The sequence below is a fragment of the Poecilia formosa genome, unplaced genomic scaffold (assembly GCF_000485575.1).
Source record: "Poecilia formosa unplaced genomic scaffold, Poecilia_formosa-5.1.2 Scaffold39, whole genome shotgun sequence".
Taxonomy (NCBI): Eukaryota; Metazoa; Chordata; class Actinopteri; order Cyprinodontiformes; family Poeciliidae; genus Poecilia; species Poecilia formosa.
In genome coordinates this window covers 1447887-1471453 of record NW_006799978.1, presented here as the reverse complement: position 1 = coordinate 1471453, position 23567 = coordinate 1447887, and the positions used below count along the sequence as shown (strand labels likewise).

Below are 23567 nucleotides of genomic sequence, written 5' to 3'. Positions count from 1 at the left end.
GCAGTTCTAGGCACAGCCAAGATACTGGAGGACTTAGGTAACCTTCATGCAAAGTATGTAAACTGTTTTGGATTATAGAGCAGTCAAACACTGTTGACTGTTCTCAAAATGTCTTCTCTAACCAATTAAAACAGATGAAAAGAAGATGATCAAAACAAAAACAAATGTTTCATGTTCTTCAAAAGGATGCTGAAATTTCTTCAGCAAATGGGGCCAACAAAAATGTTTGATTTATAAAGACTGGAAACTAATTAACCTCAGTAATTAGCCTTTACAGTGTCTCAGACACGTAACGTAAGCTAATCAAGTGCAGGTCAGAGCTCACTGTGGGTCAGTTCTGTGGATCCAGTGTATTTTCACATGGGATAGTCCAAAAAAACTAGAATTATATCAATGTTTCTGTGGCCTTTTGTTATAATGCCCAAGAAATGCCTGAGGGAGCAGAGTTTCTCCAGCAGTATGACAAATAGAGAAGTAGAGAGCTCCCACTATTCTTATAAAAGTAATTTTAGCTGTTTGGTAATATCTCCCGTTTCAAAACATTCATTTAAACTAAGGGAGCAACACCCAGCAGTCTTAAGGTAATGCTGTTTTTAAAAGTATCTCTAGACACTGGCTGCAGGCTGGTTACCTAAACAGATAGCCATACTAATTAACTGCTAATAAAAGCTACATAGGCTTGCAGTGTTAATGTGGTACCCCACAAGCATGTTTATTTAATGAGCTATTAAACTATTAAATTACAGAAAACAGTTTCATCATAAAGCTGCAAAGACAATCTGCTCCTTTAACGGATTCTGGTTCAGTATAAATCACCAGAAAAACCATCCAGGTTCTGCAAAAACCTGATCTTTTACAAATAAAGCTAGCTTCATGGAACAGAGGGAGGCATGGAGCGGATCGCTGGGTGGTTGTTTCTGAGAATTATGCAAAAAAGTCTAATATGTGAGTCTAAATAGAAAAAACTAATCAGTACTGCTTCTTGATAGCCCCATTATGGATGCGTCTTAGTGGGAACATGCTGCCATATGGCAGGTATGGAAGGTCCACTGGGAACACAAGCCCAAAGCCACAAAATGTAATGCATCAAACTTTCATTAAAGATGAATACCAAACTGATGGTGTTGATTGCAAATCTAAGTCTTAATCCATAACTTTTCCATCAAATGTTGAGATTTAGTTAAAGTACGGGAATGAGAGCAGCTGTTTTGGGAAATCTTCCACAGAAAGGTTCAGTTTCTGTGAGCAAAAAGAAACAGGAGAGCACAAATGGATGTAAATAAGCTTTGGTTATAAACGCTGTGTGAATGTGAATGCTTTTTTTGTTTACTTTTTCAGACAAAATACAGATTAAAGAAGAAGAACTGAGCACTGGTTCATTATGTTTAGTTTATTCAGCTTCTTATCATTGGTGAACCGTCTAAATAGCTGTTGGTTTGCCTGCTACACTGATATTGGCAACAAAAATATTACAATATTGGTACATTATTGGTTGTGGAGAAATATTTCTTTTTCCCTAAAGCAATCACTTGGAAACAGTTTAGTGGTAAATAACTGATAGATTAAACTTCTTTCCACTGATGGGCCGGTGTAGAGGAAGAGCGGCCGCCTCATATTGAGGCTATTAGTCCTCGAAGCATCCGTCTGCTGCATGTCTTCCCCTGTTCTCTCTCTGCCCATTTCCTGTCTAATCTACTGCAAATAAAGGCCACTACTGCTAGAAAAAAACCTTTAAAAAACAACTTTCCACTGCTCTCAAATGATAGACCTATAATTTAGATTGAAGACAGAAAATTAAGAGATGCGCCAACCTTTAATTTATGTGAAATGTCTGACTCCATGCATTTAGCCCCATCCTCAATCACAAAAGTTACAAACAAGCTCAGACAAAGTGATAAGTTTTAAATTAACCTAATATCAGCTGAAAATGATCTGTCATGCAAAAAAATTGAAATAACCTCATCACGCTAAGCGGAGCTCTCTTAATGTTCCACAGTGTCCTTATTTTCTACTTCACTAGAGGTTTATTACTCCTCATCCCTGCTGGAGTATTTAAAGGTCATACATTGATTAATAAACCTGTACTGGCTTGACTAAAGTGAAAAACTGTCTTCAGACGTTTGATGTTTGCTCTGCCACTTCTGCTGTTTATATAGATATTTAACCTTTTGCTTTGCAAAAAACTCAAGTTTTACCAAAACTTTCAAATATTAGGAACAAACTGAAAACATGACAAAGCATAATTAAGTCTAAAGTTGATATAACAAAATAGTGGTACTGCAAAGTAAAACAAAGTTTATGTTGGAGTTGAGAAGTTTGCTTCAATAAATGCATAAAGCTGCAGCTGAAAGCACTGTTTATGATGAAGTACTCCAAATCTCGGGTGTGAGGCATGAAATGGTGCAGAAAGTGAAAAGACTAAAGCAACAAATGCTTGCTTTGAGCCATGCAGATCTTCTGACACTGCAGAAATAATTGGCACATTGTGAGGGGCAGATATTTATGCCAGTTTAGCAACAGCCTGTCAGAGATGGATGGGGCTCTGCCTGCTGGTGACAGCCTCGGTTAGAGAGACCTCAGAACGGCGAATACTCAAGTTTGGCTAAACAGCAAATCGCTTGGATACATTTTAGACAAAAACAATCCAGTGTTGTGCCTGTAAAGAACAAGGTTTGACCTTAAGGCTTCTTTCATATGAATTGATCTCCAGAACATCAAATGCAGCCCTTTTCATCGCTCTCCTTCCTGGTTAATATCTTATTCAGTCCTTTGACAGCTTGCAAAGTTCGTTATTCAGATCTCTTACTAACTGATGTCTTTGAATGAGCAGCCTAAGGCATGTCATTAACTGTGAATTCTTAGAAATAGATCATTACTCTCCAGGAAGTCAGGTTTCGGAAACATCTCAAAGTACAATTATGATGTGTCATTTGACTGCATTTTAAATCAGTGCTAATAGATCGGGGCCTTTCTGCTGCCTGTATATGCCCACCAGCATCTCAAAGTCTGCAGAATCAGAGTCCTTGATTCTGCTGCTTCAAGGCAAAAGCCATCCCTGTTAAGAATGTGCATCTCATTGTTGAGCCGTGGCTCAAGTAAGAACTGGTTAAAATGGAAAACCTACTGAAAAATATCTGAAAGAACAGAAGAGCTGCAGCTTTGAAATGAACAGCGACAAAGTTTTTTGGATGTCTGCGTTTCTGAGCTTGAAGAATATAAAACTTTCCTTTAGGATTCGTTTTCAGCCCTGCCTGCAGGCAAAATGCCGAAGCAGGAGTGGCTCCGTAAATGAGGGAAGACTAAACCAATGACGTTAAAGAGCCTTTTTGGCCACAATGTGTAATCTGCCATATGGAGCTGATCTGTATTCACTCTCTTGATGTTCTTGAGTGTTTGAGTTTAAATGAGGATTCTGACTTAGTGATTTATGTCTTAAGTAGAGTTTGCAAATGTTCAAAAGCTCTTGATTAAACTAGTGCCAACTTGTTGAGGCATAAAGCATAGTTCACTAAATTTGACATGGTGCAGACATGCATATGGATTTACCGTATGGGTGACATACAGGTTCAAGATTGGATTTAAGCTACGTTCACACTGCAAGCTTTAATGCTCACTTTTAGAATTTTTTTTTAAATGAGATTTTTTTTGTGTATGTGGTTGTTCACATTTCCTAATATATGTGACTTGTTCACTAATTTACTACACAAATAATCGCTGATTTATTTGCATATGATTAATAAATAGTTCATAAAAAAGTTTATATGAACTGCTGTAACATTTTTGAGTTTGGACTTCTAAGACAATGCAGTCTGCTTTGGTTTTGACCCTTCTTAGCCTAGCTGGTAGCTTCACCCTCCAGGACCAAATAATCTGGATTTTTCTCACTAACGTCAAAAGACATTTCTACTTCAGGTAAATCTTATAACCTCCTTTTAAAATGTTCCCTCTAAGCACTACTTTAATATAGTTTAGCTGCCAAGCAGATGCCAACCGGGAAGGAACTAACTACGCAGTGTCCTGAATTAATTATGCTTCTCGGCCTTAACAACACACTTAGTCCTGTATTGCAAGGTAAAGCCTTCCAGGTAAAATTTATTTTTTGTACATATTCCTCTGATACTTTAAGTTGCATTGTTATGCAACATTCTAAATGCATTTGTATCTGATGCTCAACCTTTTCAGCCAAACCAGCAAAAGAGTTTAAAAAAAAAGTAAAAATAATTTTTATTTTGAGAAAAATATGACGGGATCAATATTTAATATATTTAAGCAAGTTTTTCCTGGTCCTGCTGCATCATTAATAGTAGAGCTGATTTCTCCACATAATCAAACTAGACAGATTTTGTTTAGATTGAGTTACTAAGGTGGTCTGAATGATTTTTGTGGTATTTGTGAATACCACAGAAAATCTGTGAGAAATTATCCCTTTTTTCAGATAAAAATAGTTCTACAGTCAGAAAATTGCACATTTTAAAACATCCTGGATTACTTTATTATCTCTTTCTGTGTGCTTAGACTTTCTTGCAATCTTCTGAAGCCCAATTTTTACTTAGCTTTTTAGTTACTTTTTTCACAAATTTTGAAAAAAAAAAAAAAAAAAAAATTAATCTGTGGGTGCAGATTAGCTAGGTAAAAAATGCAACTTTGATAATATTTGTAACAAAAAAATGTGGTGGGAGGAGCTAAAACCTGAGACTCTGACCAACCTTGTTAGTGGCGATACAAAAACTCTAAGGTCCTCCTTCTCTATGAATGCCTTACCTTAGTGACGTACCCTCATGTCACCGTTTAACCACAAACGCTCCCTCTTGTCCAGATTACCTTGAACGACTTTGTTGGACTTTAGATTTAGTCCAAACAGGCTCTCATTCCTACAGGGAGCCATGTTTCATACCATTATGTTTCCACAACCTTGCTTTTGATTACTGTCCTTTCAACCTCAATTTTGTGTTTATTGTGGAAAAGCAAACTGTAATGCAAACTGTGAAGCGCATAAAAGATTTGGTTATTGTGATAAATCAGAATTACTTCAGCTAGAACAAACTTTTTACTGTGATAATTCACAATATCGACAGTTTGCAAAGACTTCATTTTCCGGCTCTGATCCAATGTTGGCTAAAAGGCACCGGTAGAACCCTCCCTGTGACTGGCTGTGATACATTTAGTTTTCTGATAGCTTAAAGGTTTTCACCAAGTTGCGGTTAAACCTCTGGCAATGACCTATTAGCACAGGAAACATGAAGCTGGTTCACTCTCCCTCCTGAGGAAACCTTTAGTTACATGAGCCACTAAAAACCAGAGACATGCCCCCCTTGCAGATCCTTTGGTCCTGATAGGTTTTTTTCTTCTGCACTGAGGTTAATAACTTCACCTGTCGATGGCCCTCAACTCAGAGTCCATTTCAACGCAATTTAGGGGAGCTACTCTTTATGTTGCTGCAGATTAAACACTCTGGTTCCTGTTTCCCAAGTCCTTACAGGTCTTTAAGATAAATGATTTCACCATCATTAATCTTAAATAATGGTGAAATATTATCTTCAGCATCTTTCTGCACTCTTGCAAAAGATGTTATGAGTACAAAAATCTCAAAATAACTTAACAGTACTAATGTCTTATGTGCTGAAACACTTTTTACAGCAACCATACAACAAACTCAGCACAAGAACAAACAGTGAGAAAAGAGTAAGAAAGACACTGAAATTATTTTATCTGAATATTATACTAAATTATAAACCTAAAATCCTTGATAATGCTTTTCTGGATTAATTTGAGTTTGAGTTAAAAACCAGTGGGTTTTTATCTCTATCTCTATGAATACTGCCTAATAAAACACTTTTGGCAAATGAACCTTAAACTAGAAAACTAATTTTCTATTGGATTTGATATCTTTAGATCTAATCTGTTAAGTAAATACTATAAATTTATAATTATTTGATGCTGTTGAAATGAAACCCTTCCTGAACTTAAATAAACTGAAAAAAGCAAGGTCCAGCATCGGACTGAGAAGTGTTAGGCGACCGTTGTGATTGCTTTCCTTATCTAAACCCAGCTGAAGATCTGAACAGACGCTGCAGTGACTGCTGCTGTCAGGGAAGTCCCACCCACACTCACTGCAGTTTTACAGCCAGGGAGCCAAACACTGACCGCTCTGACAGGGAAGAGCTCTCAAGTTGAAAGTTGGTGCCAAGATTTAAGCACTAGTGAGAGTCAGTGTTGCTAAAGATAAAGGTCAGTGAGAAGCCATCAGCCAGACTCTGATGAAAGTGAGATAATAAGGCGAGGTTAAAGGATCTTCAGGAATGAGAGAGCAGAACAAGTGCAATCTATAATAAAGATCACAGCTGACTCTTTTGCCAAGATGGAGTTAAACTTACAGTAATTATATTTTTATTGCTTTAAAGTAGACACAGAGATTAAAAACTGCTTGTTTGGTCATGTTATCTGAACCAAGAACATTGAGTTCTGTCGCTGCTTTTAACATGTATTTTTGAAAACATTTATATTACTGGAACACATTGCTTTTCTGGACTGGAACACATTTTTTCTGTGTTTTTGATGGCTAGTGAGGTTAAAATCCTAGGCAGCATGTGTTCCTGTTTATATATTAATCTTAATTGCTGCTGCTGAGTGGGATGGCATTAGGAAAAAAGGGGGCGGCTTGCTTTTTATTTTATGTTTTTACTCAGAGACATTTTAATTTATTCAAACTCTTGGAAGAAACTAATTATTTTAAATGTGTGATGGCTAAGACAACTGATTTTGTTTGTATGGAAACTCACAAACACATTTTCATTTAAAATAGTTCAATGAACACACTATCTCTAAATTATGTGAATATTTCTTGTGAAAATAGTGGCAGATTGCAGTCACTGTTGGCAGAAGGTCTCAATAAATAGACTTTAAAACACTTATGGCAAAAAAAAAAGAAAAAACATTATTACATTATTTTAAATTGTAATAATTTAAAATAATGTAAAATAATTATTCAAAAGCAACTATTATAAAATCCATGTAAATTGAAATTATCCCCATAATAACAGAAGATATTAACTTTAAATAATCGGATAAGAAAAGCTTTCAGGTACATCCAGAAGCAGTGTTGACTGATTACTTTTGATCTATAAACAAAATTCCTCTGCTGTCCGTGGAACCACAGTTCATCAGCAGCTGGTCGTCTTTCTACAAAATATAACTCACTGACTCTGGCATGAGAAGCCCAAAGAAAGGTCTGGCCATCTGCTTTCGCTTAATAAATACCAAGATAATGCAAATGACTCGAAATGGTCAAATCCTCAACCTGCGACCAGCTCCCACACTTAATGAGCTTTGTGTTTGTTTTAGTGAAAGGAGCAGCTGGATCCATCCATAACGGCTGACTGGAGGACTTTAGTTGCAGTCTTATCATGCATTTCTTTTTCCAGTTATAACAAATAAATGCATAGCTGTTTCAGAAGAGGAATACAGTTATTTACATAATTTTGGAAGACTGAATGTCACTGGAATGGGTGGACAAACAGGGGCTCTTTACAGTATTCACATCCCTGAACTGTTACAACCACAGAATAAACAGACAGGCAAGGCACTGCCTCCACAAGAAAATGATAAAAAGTCAGTTAGATCACTTAACTGCGCCATTATTCTCTATTTCTATGTTAAATACAGCGTCTCCGCACTCCATGCAAAAAACATGTAGGATGTCATCTCTGTTGTAAGGAATCAGCTTATTGCGGCATCGCCGGAGTCCGAAAGTTTAATACTTTTCAGACCATTAGGAAGTTGGACAGAATACACTAATATTAGTGTAAAAAATTAGTGCTGAGCTACATCAGAGTTGGCATCAGTTTCCAACATTTTTTTACCTTTAATAAGCTCAAGTCTCTTTGATATGCAGGACTTTGACGCAACATGAGTGAACAGATGTCCAAAAAGAGAACCCACCTGAGGTTAAAATTAAGGGTGGAAAACAAGAAGAAATAATTTGGCAGAGTAACTGTCTGGAAAATTATGACACCAGCTGTGTCACAAATCTAATCTAGGTGACAAAAAGGGAAAAGCAGCTTTGCAGAATGATTTAAGTAACAGGGTTACGACAGATTGGAAAGGAACAGCAGGGCTGAAAACACACCGTTAGCCGAGGATCGACGGTCGTTTGAAGTTTTCAGGACTTGAATGCTGATTTTGTGTGAGATTTTAGAACTGATATTTTGCAAATGTTTCAGATATATTTATTAAGATAAAAGCAAATTTAATAGTTCAATTTCCATTCTTAATGTAGTTAAGAGCTACATTTATAAACTAAATTCTTCACCAGCTTTAAATGGCACATCACATATATGATGTATTCCAGTTAAATCACAAAAATCATTAAACTTTATTACCCACAGTCAGGAATAAAACCATCCGGCTGCTGTGAATATCACTGCAAGTCACAGACCAACCTCACCTGACTTCTTCTGGAAAGAGCTTAGACCAGAAATAATTTAATTCACATTTGGTTAATAGAAATTAAAAATGTGTTTTTTCTCTTCAAGCTTATGAGATGCAGTCACAGCAGCAATGCATGTACATATTAACCTAATTAACTTGTTGACTAATTAGTTGCCATTTTTGATGCATTTGAATTACATTTTAATTGACTGGAAGCACACGTCATATTTTTTAAAAAGTAACTACTAATAAATATATTTTCTGCAACAAAAGGGGTTAAGAGGTAAAAGGAAAGCTGAAGTTTAGAAAACAAAGCACACACTACAATGAGGAGCATGTGAATAGCAGTCTGACTTGAAGCACTGTTTGAATATAAATCAGTTTTAAAAAATTATATAAAAAAACTGTTACAAAAGTACATGGATGTCAGAGTTTTAAGTATTCATTGGGGAGCTGCTGGCATACTGCTGAAGGATGTAGTGACAGCACTTAAACATGACTTGGTTATATTAAATGGATTACATAGAACAGGAAAAGATTTTGTTTTTCGTTGTTTTGAATGTCACTGTATGGTTATCTTATATAGACTGCATAAAAATAAATTAATTGTGCAGATATAATTTTTAATATGAAGGGTTTTTTATTTTCATTTTTTTCTGACATTTTATTTATTTTTTGACACGTTTTGAAATAAAAAGTAATAATTTCAAATTATATTTTATACACAAAAACAGCTTTTAAGTGAAATGTCAGATTTTATATAATGTGGGATCAGATGAGCAGCATGTTAGCGGTGAAGGGCTGCAGGCGGTGCAGACTGACAGCCCACATTAGCCGCAGGCTTACATTGACAGCCAATTCCGGGAAAACCGATCGTCAGCTCTCATTTGCTCTCCTAACTACTTTCTGAATGTGGAGGGTGATGTCACAGGAAAACTAGAATGGGTCATACATTCAGTCTGTCAGATATTGAGGACAGATCACAACATGTGTACAAAAGTCTGTTTATTCTTTCCTTTTAAAGCAGCAGTACAAACCTTGCCTGTCCTTCCCTTGACATCTCTTTGAAGTCCTGTCTTGTGGGGTTACTCTCTCCAAAAAAAGGGTCTACCATATCTAACTCCGAGCATCATTTTAGCCTTCGGTAGATCTTCAAAAGCTTCAAAGCGCAGGGGGGCAACTTGTGACCTCGTCGAGGATGATCCTCTGATGTGTGACAGGCAGGGCAGAGGAAGCTCCACTCTGCAGGGATCACATCTAAACACATTTGGTTTGGCACAGGTCTGGGACGGTGAACACGTGATGTGTGACCTGACTGCAGAGTTGCAACGCTTGTACCAACTGGGAGCCATAATTACCCGCAGAAAAAATACAACACGCTAACGACTGGATGTGGATGGATGCCCCGAAGACAAATTCTGACATTTTTAAGAAGGTCAGAGTTAATTACTGTTCGCGATTCTTCTCATGAGGAAAGAACAAGGGGAGATTGTTTGTTTAGAAATGCTTGCAGATATAAATAAGGTTACTTGTGTCACAAACCTGATGTTAGAAAAATTTGATGGTAACATAGTGCCTTAGTAAATAAAGATGATTTGCTGTTTCTTATCAAAGTGTTTGGGTTAATATTTTATTTTTAAGACAGACTTAGATAAATAAAAAATCAGCCTTGAGATTCATGCATCAAACAGCTTAAAGGCTATTTTTATTTTTCTGCAATAAATCAAGTAATTTTTCAATTTATACGAGTAATTCAAAAAACCTTAACAAAACACCTCTGGTTCTGATGCCCTGTTGTATATAACACACGGAGTGTTTAGTTGGTTGTTAAATGAATTTGTGGGAACACAGAAAACAGGATGGAGAGCTCTGCTACCAGGATTGGAAGTTAACAGCTGAACAGGCCTGATTTCTCCTCACCCACCAAAAAGCTGTCTCTGCTGGAAACACGCTTTGCCCAAAGATTTGGAAACCATCGGACTCATTCAAGGGAACAGTCAGCAGAAAACCTCAAGGGGGACAAAACCTGGACCATGCCATGTTTACAACCTGTAGCTTGACCAAGTGGTAAACAGCCAGAGTGGAAGCCACGGCTAACCTGACCAAACAAACCTCAGGAAACAACAGCAGTTGCTCCGTTCAATAATCCCGTCACCCACTTCCAACATCCATCTTGGAGCCTCAATGTGATTACATGATGTAGTTAAAAAGGGTCAATATTAGTATATATTTATATTCTCTTCCATTCACCACATAAAGATAATAGAATATTTCAGGTCCAAACGACATGCTGTGGGAACGCTAGCTGCAGATGGACTGAGTGACGTAACAGATGGTGTTTTTGGAATAGCTTCACAGCTACTTTATTTCAGAGCAGTCAAACCCTCACAAATATAGACAAAGTGACCAGTTTGAGAAAATTAACATGTGCAAAACCACTGTATGGTTTGATGAGATGAGGTTGACCTGATGACACAGTTGTTGGTAGGAACACACTGATGCAACAGTGTTGGTCAGCACTGGAGCAGAAATTACAAGATCTGCTGAATGTTGCTAAAATTACAGTCAGAATTTGCTCTCAACAAGTTTTAAATGAATCAACAGGTGCTGGTTTGAATTTAAGCTGCTGATGCTTCATTCAACTTCCTTCTCCTCACTGAATACAGACACACTTTTTGCACACCTGTTGTTTACATATATTCCTAGTTTCTGGAAATAAAATTAGTACAAATATCAAAAGCTACAATCCAAAACAAAAGTGAAATGTAAACGTAACAAAGTGGGCAGGTACTCTTTAAAACAAAGACAGAATAATTGTTCCTAAAATGACAAACTGGAGGACATCACTCTGGAAGGTGATGTCTTTGCATCACAAGAAATAAAATGATGAAAACAGATAAAAATAAATGTTAAGAGCTTTAGCTTTACTCCACTATACCCCCTTAAAAAAGAGAAAAAAACTTCATGATTAATACATACAGGTTTTGCGTGCCGAGTCCTCCACAAACAGTGAAGAGATGTCCTCGTCCACGCCGGCCTCATTCTTGGCGATGCAGGTATATGCCCCCGTATCTTCAAAGTGCACGTTGCTGATATGCACCTCGCTTCCATTAGCTTTGAGGAAGAGCAGAGAGGAGACACAAAAACGGGCAATGTGTTTGCTTTCCAGAAAGACATAAAAGGAGACCCCCATCTTCCAATCTTTTGGTGCCATTACATAACAGACGGATGGTGTTTGTTTCAGGGAGAATTCACAAAGGCAGGAGTTCAAAGTAGGGAAGTTCATAACAGGATCATCTGCTGGTTTAAAGTTTCTGAACCTTAAGGATCTTCAAACAATCTTTCTAATTTAAGTTGGGTTTATTAGCAAGCCTGACAAAACGTTAGAAGGTGGTGGTTAAAAAAGATGTTTGTGAATCATTGAGGTCACACTAAGCCCAAGAGCTTCAGAAGAAAGCCAGACTTTGTTCTAAAATATGAATACACAGCAAATGAATCACAATGAAAATAGCATAAATAATGAGTTACTCTGCAAAGTTTTGTTTTATTCATGCATACTGTGCTATTAGCCACAGAAAATGTTATGTGTTTCCCCAAACAGGAATATTTTTCATCTGTGGCTAGCTTATTTAATTTCCAGTATGATTCATACAGTCCTGCTCAACATCTCTAACCATATTAAATGCTGTTTTAGACTAAAATCGCATGTCTACATGACAAATAAATTACTTGTAGGTGTAATAGAGTAGTAGAAAGCAAATACCTAATTAACTACCCAATAGTAATAGTATGCATGCTCTGGACTCTGTAACTGAATGATTCATAGAAATAAGTGTGTCTAAAATGTGTGTGAAAATCAAACTGCATGGTCATCCATTAAATAAAACAGGAGTCAAACAGGCAGCCTTTTTTTGACAGATAAAAGCAAATGCTACACATGGTGATGATGATACTTTCGTCTCTGAAAATCTGAGTAAAATTAGATGTTCCAGACATTATTCAGCACAAAACCCTTCAGCAAACTATTATGAAATTGGAAACTCAATGTGACTCAGATCAGTGCTTCAGAATAAAAGCTCCCTATGAAAAAAAAGCTACTTAATAATCTTTTTAGCTACACTTGTCACAATAGCCAACAGTCATTTTGAAATTTTATGGACAAAATGAATTGAATTTTTCTGTGTATTCAATTAATTTGAAGGGTTGATAATTATGTTACTATTTCATTGTAATGAATTTAACCAATTGAAATATATAACAAATAACTAAAACAAATTATTGGGGATCCAATATGAGCAACACACGTCTACCGTAAAGGCCAAAACTTTACATACATGGACTGAAGACACATATTTGTTTTTTCCCTGTTTGTCTGAAGTTTAACTGACCTGAAACAAGATGAGTTTGGTCTGATGTAACGTCAGAGAGTGATAAAAAAAAAAACAAGGTTTGGCTTTACTTGGTGTATGTAAACTTCTGGTTTCAACTGTGTTCCTGGGTCTATATGTGTATAGGCTTTTATTTATTCCACCAGCCCATCGCTGAACCAGTAATCACATTTTCAGAGTTTAAATTGCCATCCTCAGGAAATGCTATGGTACAAGAAACTAATAAATACTTGGAGTAGATCATAAATCAGGACTTCTGTTCACCTTGCAGGGTGAGCTGTTTGGACAGCTTGGTCTTTATGTCCATGCCATTCTTGAGCCAGGAGAGTTGTGGGCTGGGGATGCCCTCAGCGTGACACCGCAGGCTGGCGGTAACTCCTGGCTCCCGGGCTTGGCTATCTGGGTAAACTCTGATGACTGGAGGGACTGGAAGGTGGCAGGAAAACAGATAAGAGCTGGATCAACACAAACACTGCTTTGTTCCACACTGCTGTTTACATTACTATCATCATTTAAGAAGTTACTAACCCTTATCAAACAAGATGGTTTAGATAAGAAGCCAAGTAAACTTCTGACTCCACATTAGCATACACTATCAGTAGGTTTGAGTGCATTTGCAGCATTGCTGAACATGTTTAGATAAGGTTAATGTGCTTCATGAAACCAAACACATCAGATAGATAAATAAGGGAGCCAACTGTTGCTCTGATGCTATTGATTTTGCTTGGTTACTATTGATTTTCTGTAACCTTTTGTCAAGCGAGATGAGAGGATAGAGGCAGTGAAAACAAAATGAGAGAAAAGAGAAAAGGCAGAAACTAAATGAGCATCTGGTGTTACACGTTTCGGACTGCCCGTCAGGTTCATGCCAGAGTTTCAAGGGTTTAGTATCCCCCAAAGCAAAACAAACAGATATAACCACTCCTTCATACTGTATTTCCAACATTCACAAATTAGCATAAATCAATAATCCACTCAAATGGATAAATAATATTCATTTATGCATTGGCTAAGATGCCACAAGTTTTGTTCTATAGCCTGAGGCGAACTTGTTTAAATTTTAGTCCACAAAACATGGTGAATATCAAAAGAAAGGATTTGAATAATCCTCTAACGGGAGATGCATTCCTTAACTACCATAACAGTGATAAAACCTTTCAAAAAGAAAGTTTATCTGAAAGAAACTGTGACTGAAAGTTGGACAGGGACAAAAAAAATACTTTAAAAAGCAACCTGATTCGTTCCACAGTGTTTCCCATATAACCATGACAACCTGGCAGCGGTTCACATGAGGACATCAAAACTCCATCACACTAGTTTGTTTTGTACTGTCCCATTTCAGCTTCAGTGACCCAAATCAGTGGATTTTTTTTTTGTTTGTTGTCTGAAATGGACTTCTGATGTCTGAGCTGATGACGGAAATGAAAGTTCTGGCATCTGCAGAGAAAGCAGACGCGGGCTAGAGACCATTTCCTGTGGCTTGTGGTCAGAGGAAGTCTTTACTCAGCCAGGTGAATGAAAGGACTAAAGATTGCTGTCACAGCCACCTGGTAATCACAGCACATCAGGGTTTTGGAGTTTGCATCTTCCTAGCCGCCAAGAGAGAGTGCCCTGTGGGCCACAAGGGCTCTTAATGCACGATCCCCACCAATCACAGCAGCACAGACTCTCCTGTTACTTTGGTGCCTCTCAGCACTAAAAACACGACTGCAATAGAACCTATAGAAGCCATTATTTTGTGATTTCTGTTAAGCACAGTTTATCCCTTTTCCCTTTTTATATCCCAGCAGCCGAACACTCAAAGTGCATTCAAGTGTTTGCACATACTAAAGCGTGCAAATGCTTTTTGTTGATGGTGCGTGCTGCAATATATCTTTATTGTCTAGTATTTTGTCTGTCTAAGTCTAAATTAAAAAGTGTATTTTAATCAATTACAATATTGTAAAATGCTTATTTTAATAATTAAATTCAAACGTTAAATCATGTAGATTTATTACAAACTGATATCTTCAGGGTTATAGAACACCTCATAAGAGTAATGTAGAAATGTCAGTCTAATGTAAGATATACTGTGTATAAACAAAAATGTGTCAGTTTTATTTTGAATGAGTTATTGCATCAGTGCAGAGTGGCATGGAGACGAACAGCCTGAGACTCTGATGAAGTGAAATTGAAGCCGAGATTTGCTCCAATATCAGCATTCAGCTTATTTGCATTGTTGGTTCTTGTATCTCTAATCTTTTAATAATAACTCAAGAATTATCTTTAAAAAAAAATAACTGCCTAGAAGCAGCGACTTTATTTGTAATCCACAACTTGTAATTTCAAACTTTTGAAAGGGTTTTGCTTCATTCCAATTCATTTTCCAATAACATGTGGCAATGACAAACTAATCCCCATTATTGTGTGACCCATAACGTGGCCAAAACAAAACATTTGTCTTTGCACATCACTTTATGTTGAGTTAATGTAAAAAATCTCATTTTTGAGAAACAGATTTTTAAATTTCTCTTCATTATCATCAAAATATACAGAAATATACAGACAGTTGAAATGAATAAATAAATCCACGAGTTTCACTTTTTGGATTAATTAAATTCTTCGACTTCCATCAAGATGCACCTGTATACTTAAAATAAGTATGTTAATCTGGCTGAGGCTTTGATTATCAACTTGAAATGTAGGTACAAATATCAATGCAATTTATGAATTAAGCAATTTTAACATAGGCAACCATGCACAGATGTAATAGAACCTCAGGCTAGTATGAAGTTGTGGGATTAAGCCAGTGCGGAGAAAAGTCCAGTCATGCTTAGACATAATCTGCAAAAAGAAAAGCTTGGATAAACAGTATACTTCATAAATATTTATTTGACATTTTAGTAGGAAAACAGATTTACTCTCCAGTTCCAGTCCTTCCTGCGTCTGTATGCATGGAGTTTTGAATTGTGTATGCAAGTCGGATTTAGAATGTTGAAGCCGTTTAAGGCTTAAAAATATCACTAGAAATATTACAATTATATTTCTGCTTGACACAAATCCTATTTATTTTCTGCTCTCGGTTCTTCAGCGGATCCCTTGCAGGCCTTCTGATAATTGGTTTGCTTTGAAATCTGGGAAACATTTTTGAATTATCTTAAATTTACTAATTTAAAAGAATAATTTGAGTAAGTTAAAGGTGCACTTACTGATTCAGGATTTTTTGTCGATGCATTCATTAATGCAGATGGCACATGGACACTAGCAAGCAAGCTTTTTAGAATAACACCAGAACCGAAGCTTTCTGATCTATGGTGTACAAAAGCGAGGAAGAGTAGATCAGATGAGATCTCTGTAGGTTTCAGTTTAATCTGGAAGTTTGGGGTTTGGTTATTGCAAAATAATTTCTACTTCTTCTAACTTCTTTCACATGCTAGTAGATTTGGAGTCAAAGTTTGCATGAATTTAGTCAAAACTAAAGTTCTTTAGTAATTTCTTGTAAGTTTGATGTGGTGAACCACCTGGTGCACATTGGTTAAGTGAAAGGAGGTTATATATCTTTCTATACATCTTTTTACAAGTAACCCAAAGAGTTATGCATCCATCTATATTTAGCTACTCCAGTCAATTTGTTGAACAGCATCAGCTGGAAGTTATTTCTGATGTGTCTTTCAGTTTTGCACATCTGGAGTTCAACATGTTGGCCTCCTCTTCTCCTGCAATCCAACTAAAACTCAGTCAGATGGGATGGAGAGTCTATGTGGGCAGTTTTGAGTCTTGACACAGATTCTCAATTGCATTTAGGTCAGTAAACATGTAGAAGAAGGTCTGATGAGGCCAAAACTGACATCTTTTTGGCCTGCATGCAAACATCTAGAGCTTGAGACATTTTATAACCTAAACCTGCTTCAATTTTCTCTGCATCTTTTTCTCTTACCCAGTTGGAGTCCTTCTTGGTTTTCATGCTGCTGCTTGTTCAACAACAAACTACTGGACAGTATTTACTCAATATCTGACTTCTTAAAGCAAAAGATTGCACTGGATTTTATTTAGGAGTATCAGAATAAAGGGGCGCCAGAACAAAAGTGCACACCAGACCTTTCAGATTTGTATTTGTAAAACAGCGAGAAGCCAATTTCTTTCTTGTTCAGCTATACACTACTTTTTATCTTGCACAATATCCCAATAAAAGAGTGAAAGGAATTTTGTGTGACAACTGATTTTTGAAAACTGGAACTCCAAAAAGTACCAAATAATTTGACAAACCCACTCATCATAAGAGAAGTGGTTGTGTCCAAAGTTTTGATTAGACTTCATAATATGAAAACTGCTTAAAACACGAGATGAGAGTAGAAGAGAAGAAAATGGATTGACAGTGGGTGGAAAATACTTCATACTTAGTGCAGAGCCAAATTCCCCAAATATTCACAAAGAACAGAAATATAATCAAATGAGCTTTCTCATTTCAGATTTTTTCAGTCTAATCTCTAATTTACATATCAATTGCATTCCTTCCCAGTTTGACATAATGGCTGCTGTTATTGATGGAATGCCGTTCCTTCTACAGTTGATATATAAGAACAGTGAAGTGCAAAAACTTTTGTGGGAGGACTCACATTTATCCGTGTTGCTGTAATTCCCATTGGCCACCCACAGAACTCAATAAAGGTCATTACTTAGTTAAAGGCTCATTATTAGCAAGGAGCTTTAGTCAGTAAATTTCCTTTGTGAATGCAGGAGAGAAGACTCATGTGCCATTGTGCTTTCCTTAATTTGTGGCTGTAATTTCTTCTGGTCACTGATAGGCCCATACAGTTGTAAAAGGGAAAGAGCTGAATTCAAGAAAGCAGATACTGAGAGTTTATCTGGTTGCAAAGAAAGTGGGGGAAGGAAGGAAGGAGTAGCCAATTCAAATGTTAAATGCAGCATTAAAGAAACTAAAATTCATATTTAATGCATGTAATTAGGTTCAAAACAAATTTAGCTGATCCCAAGAGAACTGAGATAATTGTTCGATTAAAGTACACTGTTTTCTCTCAGGGTTAAGTTCTTTATGAGTCTAAGTGGATAAAACTATTAAAACTATATAAAGTATAACATAATAGGTATTCAAAGAGAATCACAGGTCTAGAGTTTCCTGGTAGATGGCTGTGCTGATGACTGTTCCCCTTTTAGATTTTTATTCACATTCTGGGATCTTGATTTCCAGATGAAATGTGGAATTTACTTTCATCTGAAAATATTACTTTGAGGGACTGAGCAACAGTCCAATCCTTTTTCTTCTTGATCCACGCATAACACGTCTGACTGAGTCTCTGGTTCAGGAGTGACTTAACATAAGGAAAGTTTCAGCAGCTCACATTCTACGTTTGTACTGATGTACATTCTAGACTGTAACAGGTAAAAATAGTGGACAAAAATCCATGTAGGACGGTGAAGTCCTAGCGCAAAAATTCGCATGATAGGTGGACGGACCTTGGTGCTGCAAGGTTGGAGACCTTGTCCTGTTAGGCGACGGGGCCTGGATAATACCCGTGTTAAACGGACGGCAGAGTCCGGCGACGACAGGCGCTTAAATTCCATAACAAAAGCATGTTTTTATCTTTTTAAAAAAAAAAAAAAAATCTTTTTTTTTCTTTTTCCAAAATCTCTTTCTCTTTCTTACCATTTATTCATCACATAGTTTTTATTTTATTTTTTAATTATGTAAAGCACCTTGAAATGCCTTTATGCTGAAATGTGCTATACAAATAAAATTTGATTGTATGATTGATGTGGAAACAGAGGTCGTCTCAAGGGTAACATGAGAAAAGAAAAGATCGCTATACTGCCTAATACAAAGAGTTGTTTTATTTATTTTTACAGTTTACAGTCTTTTAGTGGCACACAATGTAGTAATCTATCTCCTATCTACTATCTCCATAGCAACCTCACTCAGGCTGGGCATTTCGGAAACGCTGATGAATCGTCACATAACCGAATCTAATCTAGAATGTCTGAACATGTGAACATCTGAACTCTGGTTCTGAAAATGTGAACAAACCAGAGAATGTAGCCATCCATCCATTTCCTATACACCCTTGTCCCTCGTGGGGTCTGGAGGTGCTGGTGCCTATCTGCAGCTAACGTTTCGGGCGAGAGGCGGGGTCACCTGGACAGGTCGCCAGTCAACACAGAGACAGACAGGACACACAACCATGCACACACACCTAAGGAGAATTTAGAGAGTCCAATTAATCTGACAGTCATGTTTTTGGATTGTAATAGGAAGCTGGAGTACCCGGAGAGAACCCAACATGCCCAGGGAGAACATACAAACTCCATGCAGAAAGACCCCGGGCCGGGAATCGAACCCACAACCTTCTTACTGCAACAGTGCTAGCAACTGCGCCACTGTGCAGCCCTGAGGATGTAGCCATCAGGTACGTTTCCTGTGCAGGTACAAGGCATCACAAAACACCCTGAACATTTGTTGATTTGTATAGTGTACATTATACAGGGTTTCTTGTTGTATTTACTATAAGTTGGGTTTTATAGTAAATACATTTTAAAAATGTTTAAAACACATCTGAAACAAGAAGCTGTGGTCAGTTCTGGATGATAAATCCACCTCCAATTTTACAAAATGTAATTTATTTTGGACAGTAACCTGATCACTTATGAAGTAATTTGGTTGATATTAAGGAACTAATACACTTGATGGCAACTGTAATGTAACTTTATTACATTTAAATTTCTTAACTGTAGATTAAATTTGTTGATATTTTAAAACTATTCTTGCTATCTTTCAATAATAGATATTTTAGTGGGTTTCAATGATTTAAAACATTTCTGTATTGAAATCCTCTTTTTACTGTCTGATGTTAAATTCTAATGTGAGAAAATTAAATTTGAATTTTATTACCTGTAAGCCATAATAATTCAAGTAAAAAAAACAACAACAACAATTACTTTAAATATATTGGTTTGTAGTGACTCTATAGAACAAGATTCATATTTTGAAATAAAATTACTGAAATAAAACTATTTTATTGACATTCTTATGCATTTACAGACATATAAACAAACACCATACATAAGAAGTGGAGGGATAAATCAACCATGCCAGATGTTAATATGCTGACAGTCACATGTCTATACCGTTTTATATTTAGTTCTGTGTTACGATCATAGAACAATAACAGAGAAATTAGACAGGCTAATTTCACTGTCTTTTCACACACATACGTTTATTCCCAAGAAAATCTTGTTGCTTGAAACACTCCTAGAAATTGGAAAAAAGTAGCATTTTTTTTCTACTCCAAACTTGATTCAGACAAGATGTGAGAGAAAATGCATTCTGATGCGTTTCTGAGAGCGTCAGGAGAGTCACTGCCAGGAGAACGTGACACGGCAGGGCTGACAGCTCCATCATAAAGCTCCCGAGCCGGTCGTCAATCACTCAGCAAGGCTCCCGTCTGCTTTGGTGCTTCACAAGATGAGCAGGGATGCACAGAAACATCGTGGCAGGAGACCACTTCAACATCCCACAACTGGGACATTTCCAACAAGCCCAGGAAGACGTATTACAAAGCTTCAATCAAATTAAACCCTTGGTGATAAAAATTAAACATGCTGGCCAGATCTGGTGGGCTGTGGGAACTGATCAGAGAGTACACAATCAAGTGAACATCCATAGCATTAATGCAAAAGACGAAGCTCTGCATCCCGCAGTTACACAAAGCGTGACAAATAAAGCTACCACATGATGAAACGTCTCTCCACAGTTATTACTTTCCATGGAGATGTGGGAGTCAGTGTGCATCCAGCACCTTGCATACTCTTTACAGAGCTAGTGAAACAGTACTTTTTAAGTGTAAAACAAAAGTAAAAGAATAAAACAGCTAGAGGGGTTGTAAAAAAGATGTGGGACTAAACTTATAAAAAGTATAATGGAACCTCAGGGAAATCTGCTACAGTTTTTCTCATCTTTCCTCCTCAGAAGAGGTACTAGATGCTTGTTTCCCCCCCCACAGTATTTCCTGTTTGAGTTATCTGGTAAAAGGAATTCATAGAATTCAATTTTCCACAGAGATTTGATTTCATTGCATAAAAAAAATAAAAGAACATTTTAAAAAGAGATTCTCCTTTTCCTCGGAAAGTCCAAGATTCCAGATGTTTTTATTAGGCTGAATTATAAGGGCATGATAGAAATTACCAGTTACTAATTTACAGTTATTTATATTTACGTCAACAGTGTATTTTTTGTAATTAGAAAATAATTGTAGTAAATCATGAAATCCAAGACTCGTGTCATGCATTAGCTAGTGCTGCCATGTTTCCTAGATCTGAGACATTGAGGTTAAAAATATGTTCTCTTTGTATCTGGAAGTTGTTAATTCCCAGTTGGAAAATCTTCAACATTCCATCAAGTCAGACGGCAGCTCCGAGTTCACTATCCAATATGGCTGACCTGAGTTCTAACCAAAAGAAAGCTGCTACAGGCTCCTTTATGTTACTTTGAAAATTGATCAAATGTAACGTTTACCCTATTAGACAAATTATTAGGCATTATTGTTCACTCTTCCACCTTCGTTTTCTTCTCCTCACACTGAGCTGGAGAAGATTTATTAATATTTGGAAACCATTTTCCAAATCCACATGTAAAATCTTTGCTCTCTAAATAATAAAGATGTTGAAAATAAAGTTATAAAGTAAAACATGACTGAGGCAAAGTGTAAGTAAAGTCCTGTTCTGAATTAACAGAACAGGAAGTGCTTTTAGTTTGATATTTTCAGAGAATGTTGGAGATAGGTTTTTTATTTGCTTTGAAATTATCTATTGTCACACAATACATTGGTCATTTGGAGAAACGTTCAAATGACCAATGTAATGTATTGGCCCTGTAGCCAAACCATCATTATGTGGTTTGGCTACAGGGCGACAACAGAGATCGGAAGAAGATTGGAGTTTACTGCTCCGATGTTTAAAATGCCTTGATCAATACTTTGGATCAATGCTTGGTATTGGGTTAAGTCTAGGATCAATGTTAAACCAGATCAGTATTACCAAACTATTGAAAGATTATTTTTGACTATGAGGTTCAGAAGTCCTTTCTTAGCGCCTTTTACAGTTTAGACAAATACTGTAAAATATACGATCGATCAATATTCATTCAAAGCAAAATCTGCGTTGTTGTCCAGGTTTTATTTCCACAGCACACATCTTCCCTCCAACCCCAACCAGACACAGCAAATCCACACTTCTTGTCTGGGCTCATTTCCAGCTACACACTGCTACGACCCAGACTTTTTAGCTGCAGGCATTCCTTTGGTACTACAGGAGAGGGGAAAAAACCCTTACAACCTCACGGCATTCACCTTGGGGCCTCCAAGTATCCGCACATTGACTAACAGTGGGGAAAGAGAAAAACCCAGTTCAATCAAGGTTTGGTTCCAGAGTGTGCACAGTGTATGGAGGTAAGCTCTCATTAGTCTGACACCACCTCTACCTCTGCCCTCCTCTCACTAAAAATATGACATTTAAAGAAAGAAGGATTATTTTAAAGCCAAGAATCAGCACACACAGACGCCATCCCTACCTACCACCCACAGCTGACCTCCAAGCTGACAATGTCCTTCTAAAACCTCCAACTTCAACCAAAATAAGTTACGTCAGAGGCTGAAAGTTGTAAAAAACAAAATTTTTAAAGCAACAAAAATATTAAAATACATCATGACTACTTGAAACTTTAAATCCACTGTGAATGCTGTATTCCAATAAAGAAAGCAATACTGTATGTTTTAGTTTGACTTCCATTAATCTATTCTACACAGTGATTTGTTTTCTGCTAAAGTGGCTCTGAAGGTGGACAAACTTTGCAGCCACAGTGAACAAATGAGATGCAACTTTATTGATTGTAGTGGGTAAAGTGGAGTCACTGCAACAAAAGAGCTGGCACAACAGACCAAAACTAATAAATAAGCCCAACAAAATGAACATCTTTAGAATAACAACATGTATTGAAGATAACAGTAGACAGTCTTCATAAAGATGAGGTGGACAGTGTGTACAATGTGTTTTATCGATATGAGGTATTTTGATGAATCACGTTTTCAAAAAGAGAAAACTTTTTACAGTTGGTTCTGCTACATCAGGGCTGTTCAAAGTGTGGCCTAGGGGCCGTTTGGGGCCCTATGAATTATTTCCTGGGAACCCTGAACCACAAGTTTAGCTTCTCAGCGTTTAAATAAATTAAATATGATAAAATGTTTGCTGAGGCTAGGCCTTTCAAAAAAGATTAAAACTAAAATCTTTCTAAAACAGAAAGCACAAATTAGAAAAAGCAAAAATGAACTTAATATTTTGCTATTAATTTAATATGAATGTAAATAAGGCCATTTTTATATTTTATGCCAGATCTGCAGTGTTTTGTAAAACTATTGTATAAACTGTTGAGCAGGAAAACAATGTGATTGGTTTTGCATTTTTAGTGAATTTTCCACCTATTATGTGACTAATATTCCATTGAGAACCAATCAAATGTTAGGGGGAAATGTCAAAAATGGAAAAAAAGCAAAATGCAAAAAAACTACTTATGCAATGAGCAAAAAAATGACTTTTCAACAAATGTTTTTGGACTGATCTTGCCAAATTTCATAAATAATTTGACAGAAGATCTGTTCTTACAGATTGAAGCATCTTTTGCAGAGCAAAAGATGCTCTGCAAAAGCATCTTTTCTTCTCAGCTCAGTATGAGGAGAAGAAAACAAAGGTGGAAGAGTGAACAATAAT

General features: G+C 36.8%; 1 protein-coding gene and 1 long non-coding RNA gene across 4 annotated transcripts in view; both read right to left on the bottom strand.

Moving 5' to 3' along the window:
- The window catches only part of fstl5 (follistatin-like 5), a 192272-nt gene that overhangs the window by 25037 nt on the left and 143668 nt on the right, over positions 1–23567 (bottom strand). For all 3 annotated transcript variants that reach the window (XM_016670941.1, XM_007551027.2, XM_007551028.2), the window contains 2 exons: positions 13080–13241; positions 11407–11541 (listed from right to left, as the gene is read on the bottom strand). In XM_016670941.1, coding sequence (XP_016526427.1) covers positions 11407–11541; positions 13080–13241 — 297 coding nt within the window. The remainder of the gene's footprint in view (positions 1–11406; positions 11542–13079; positions 13242–23567) is intronic.
- LOC107836108 (uncharacterized) lies at positions 779–8706 on the bottom strand. The gene is made up of 3 exons (XR_001661956.1): positions 8696–8706; positions 8449–8450; positions 779–1729 (listed from the first exon to the last, which is right to left on the bottom strand). It is a non-coding gene; the product is annotated as an uncharacterized LOC107836108 (long non-coding RNA).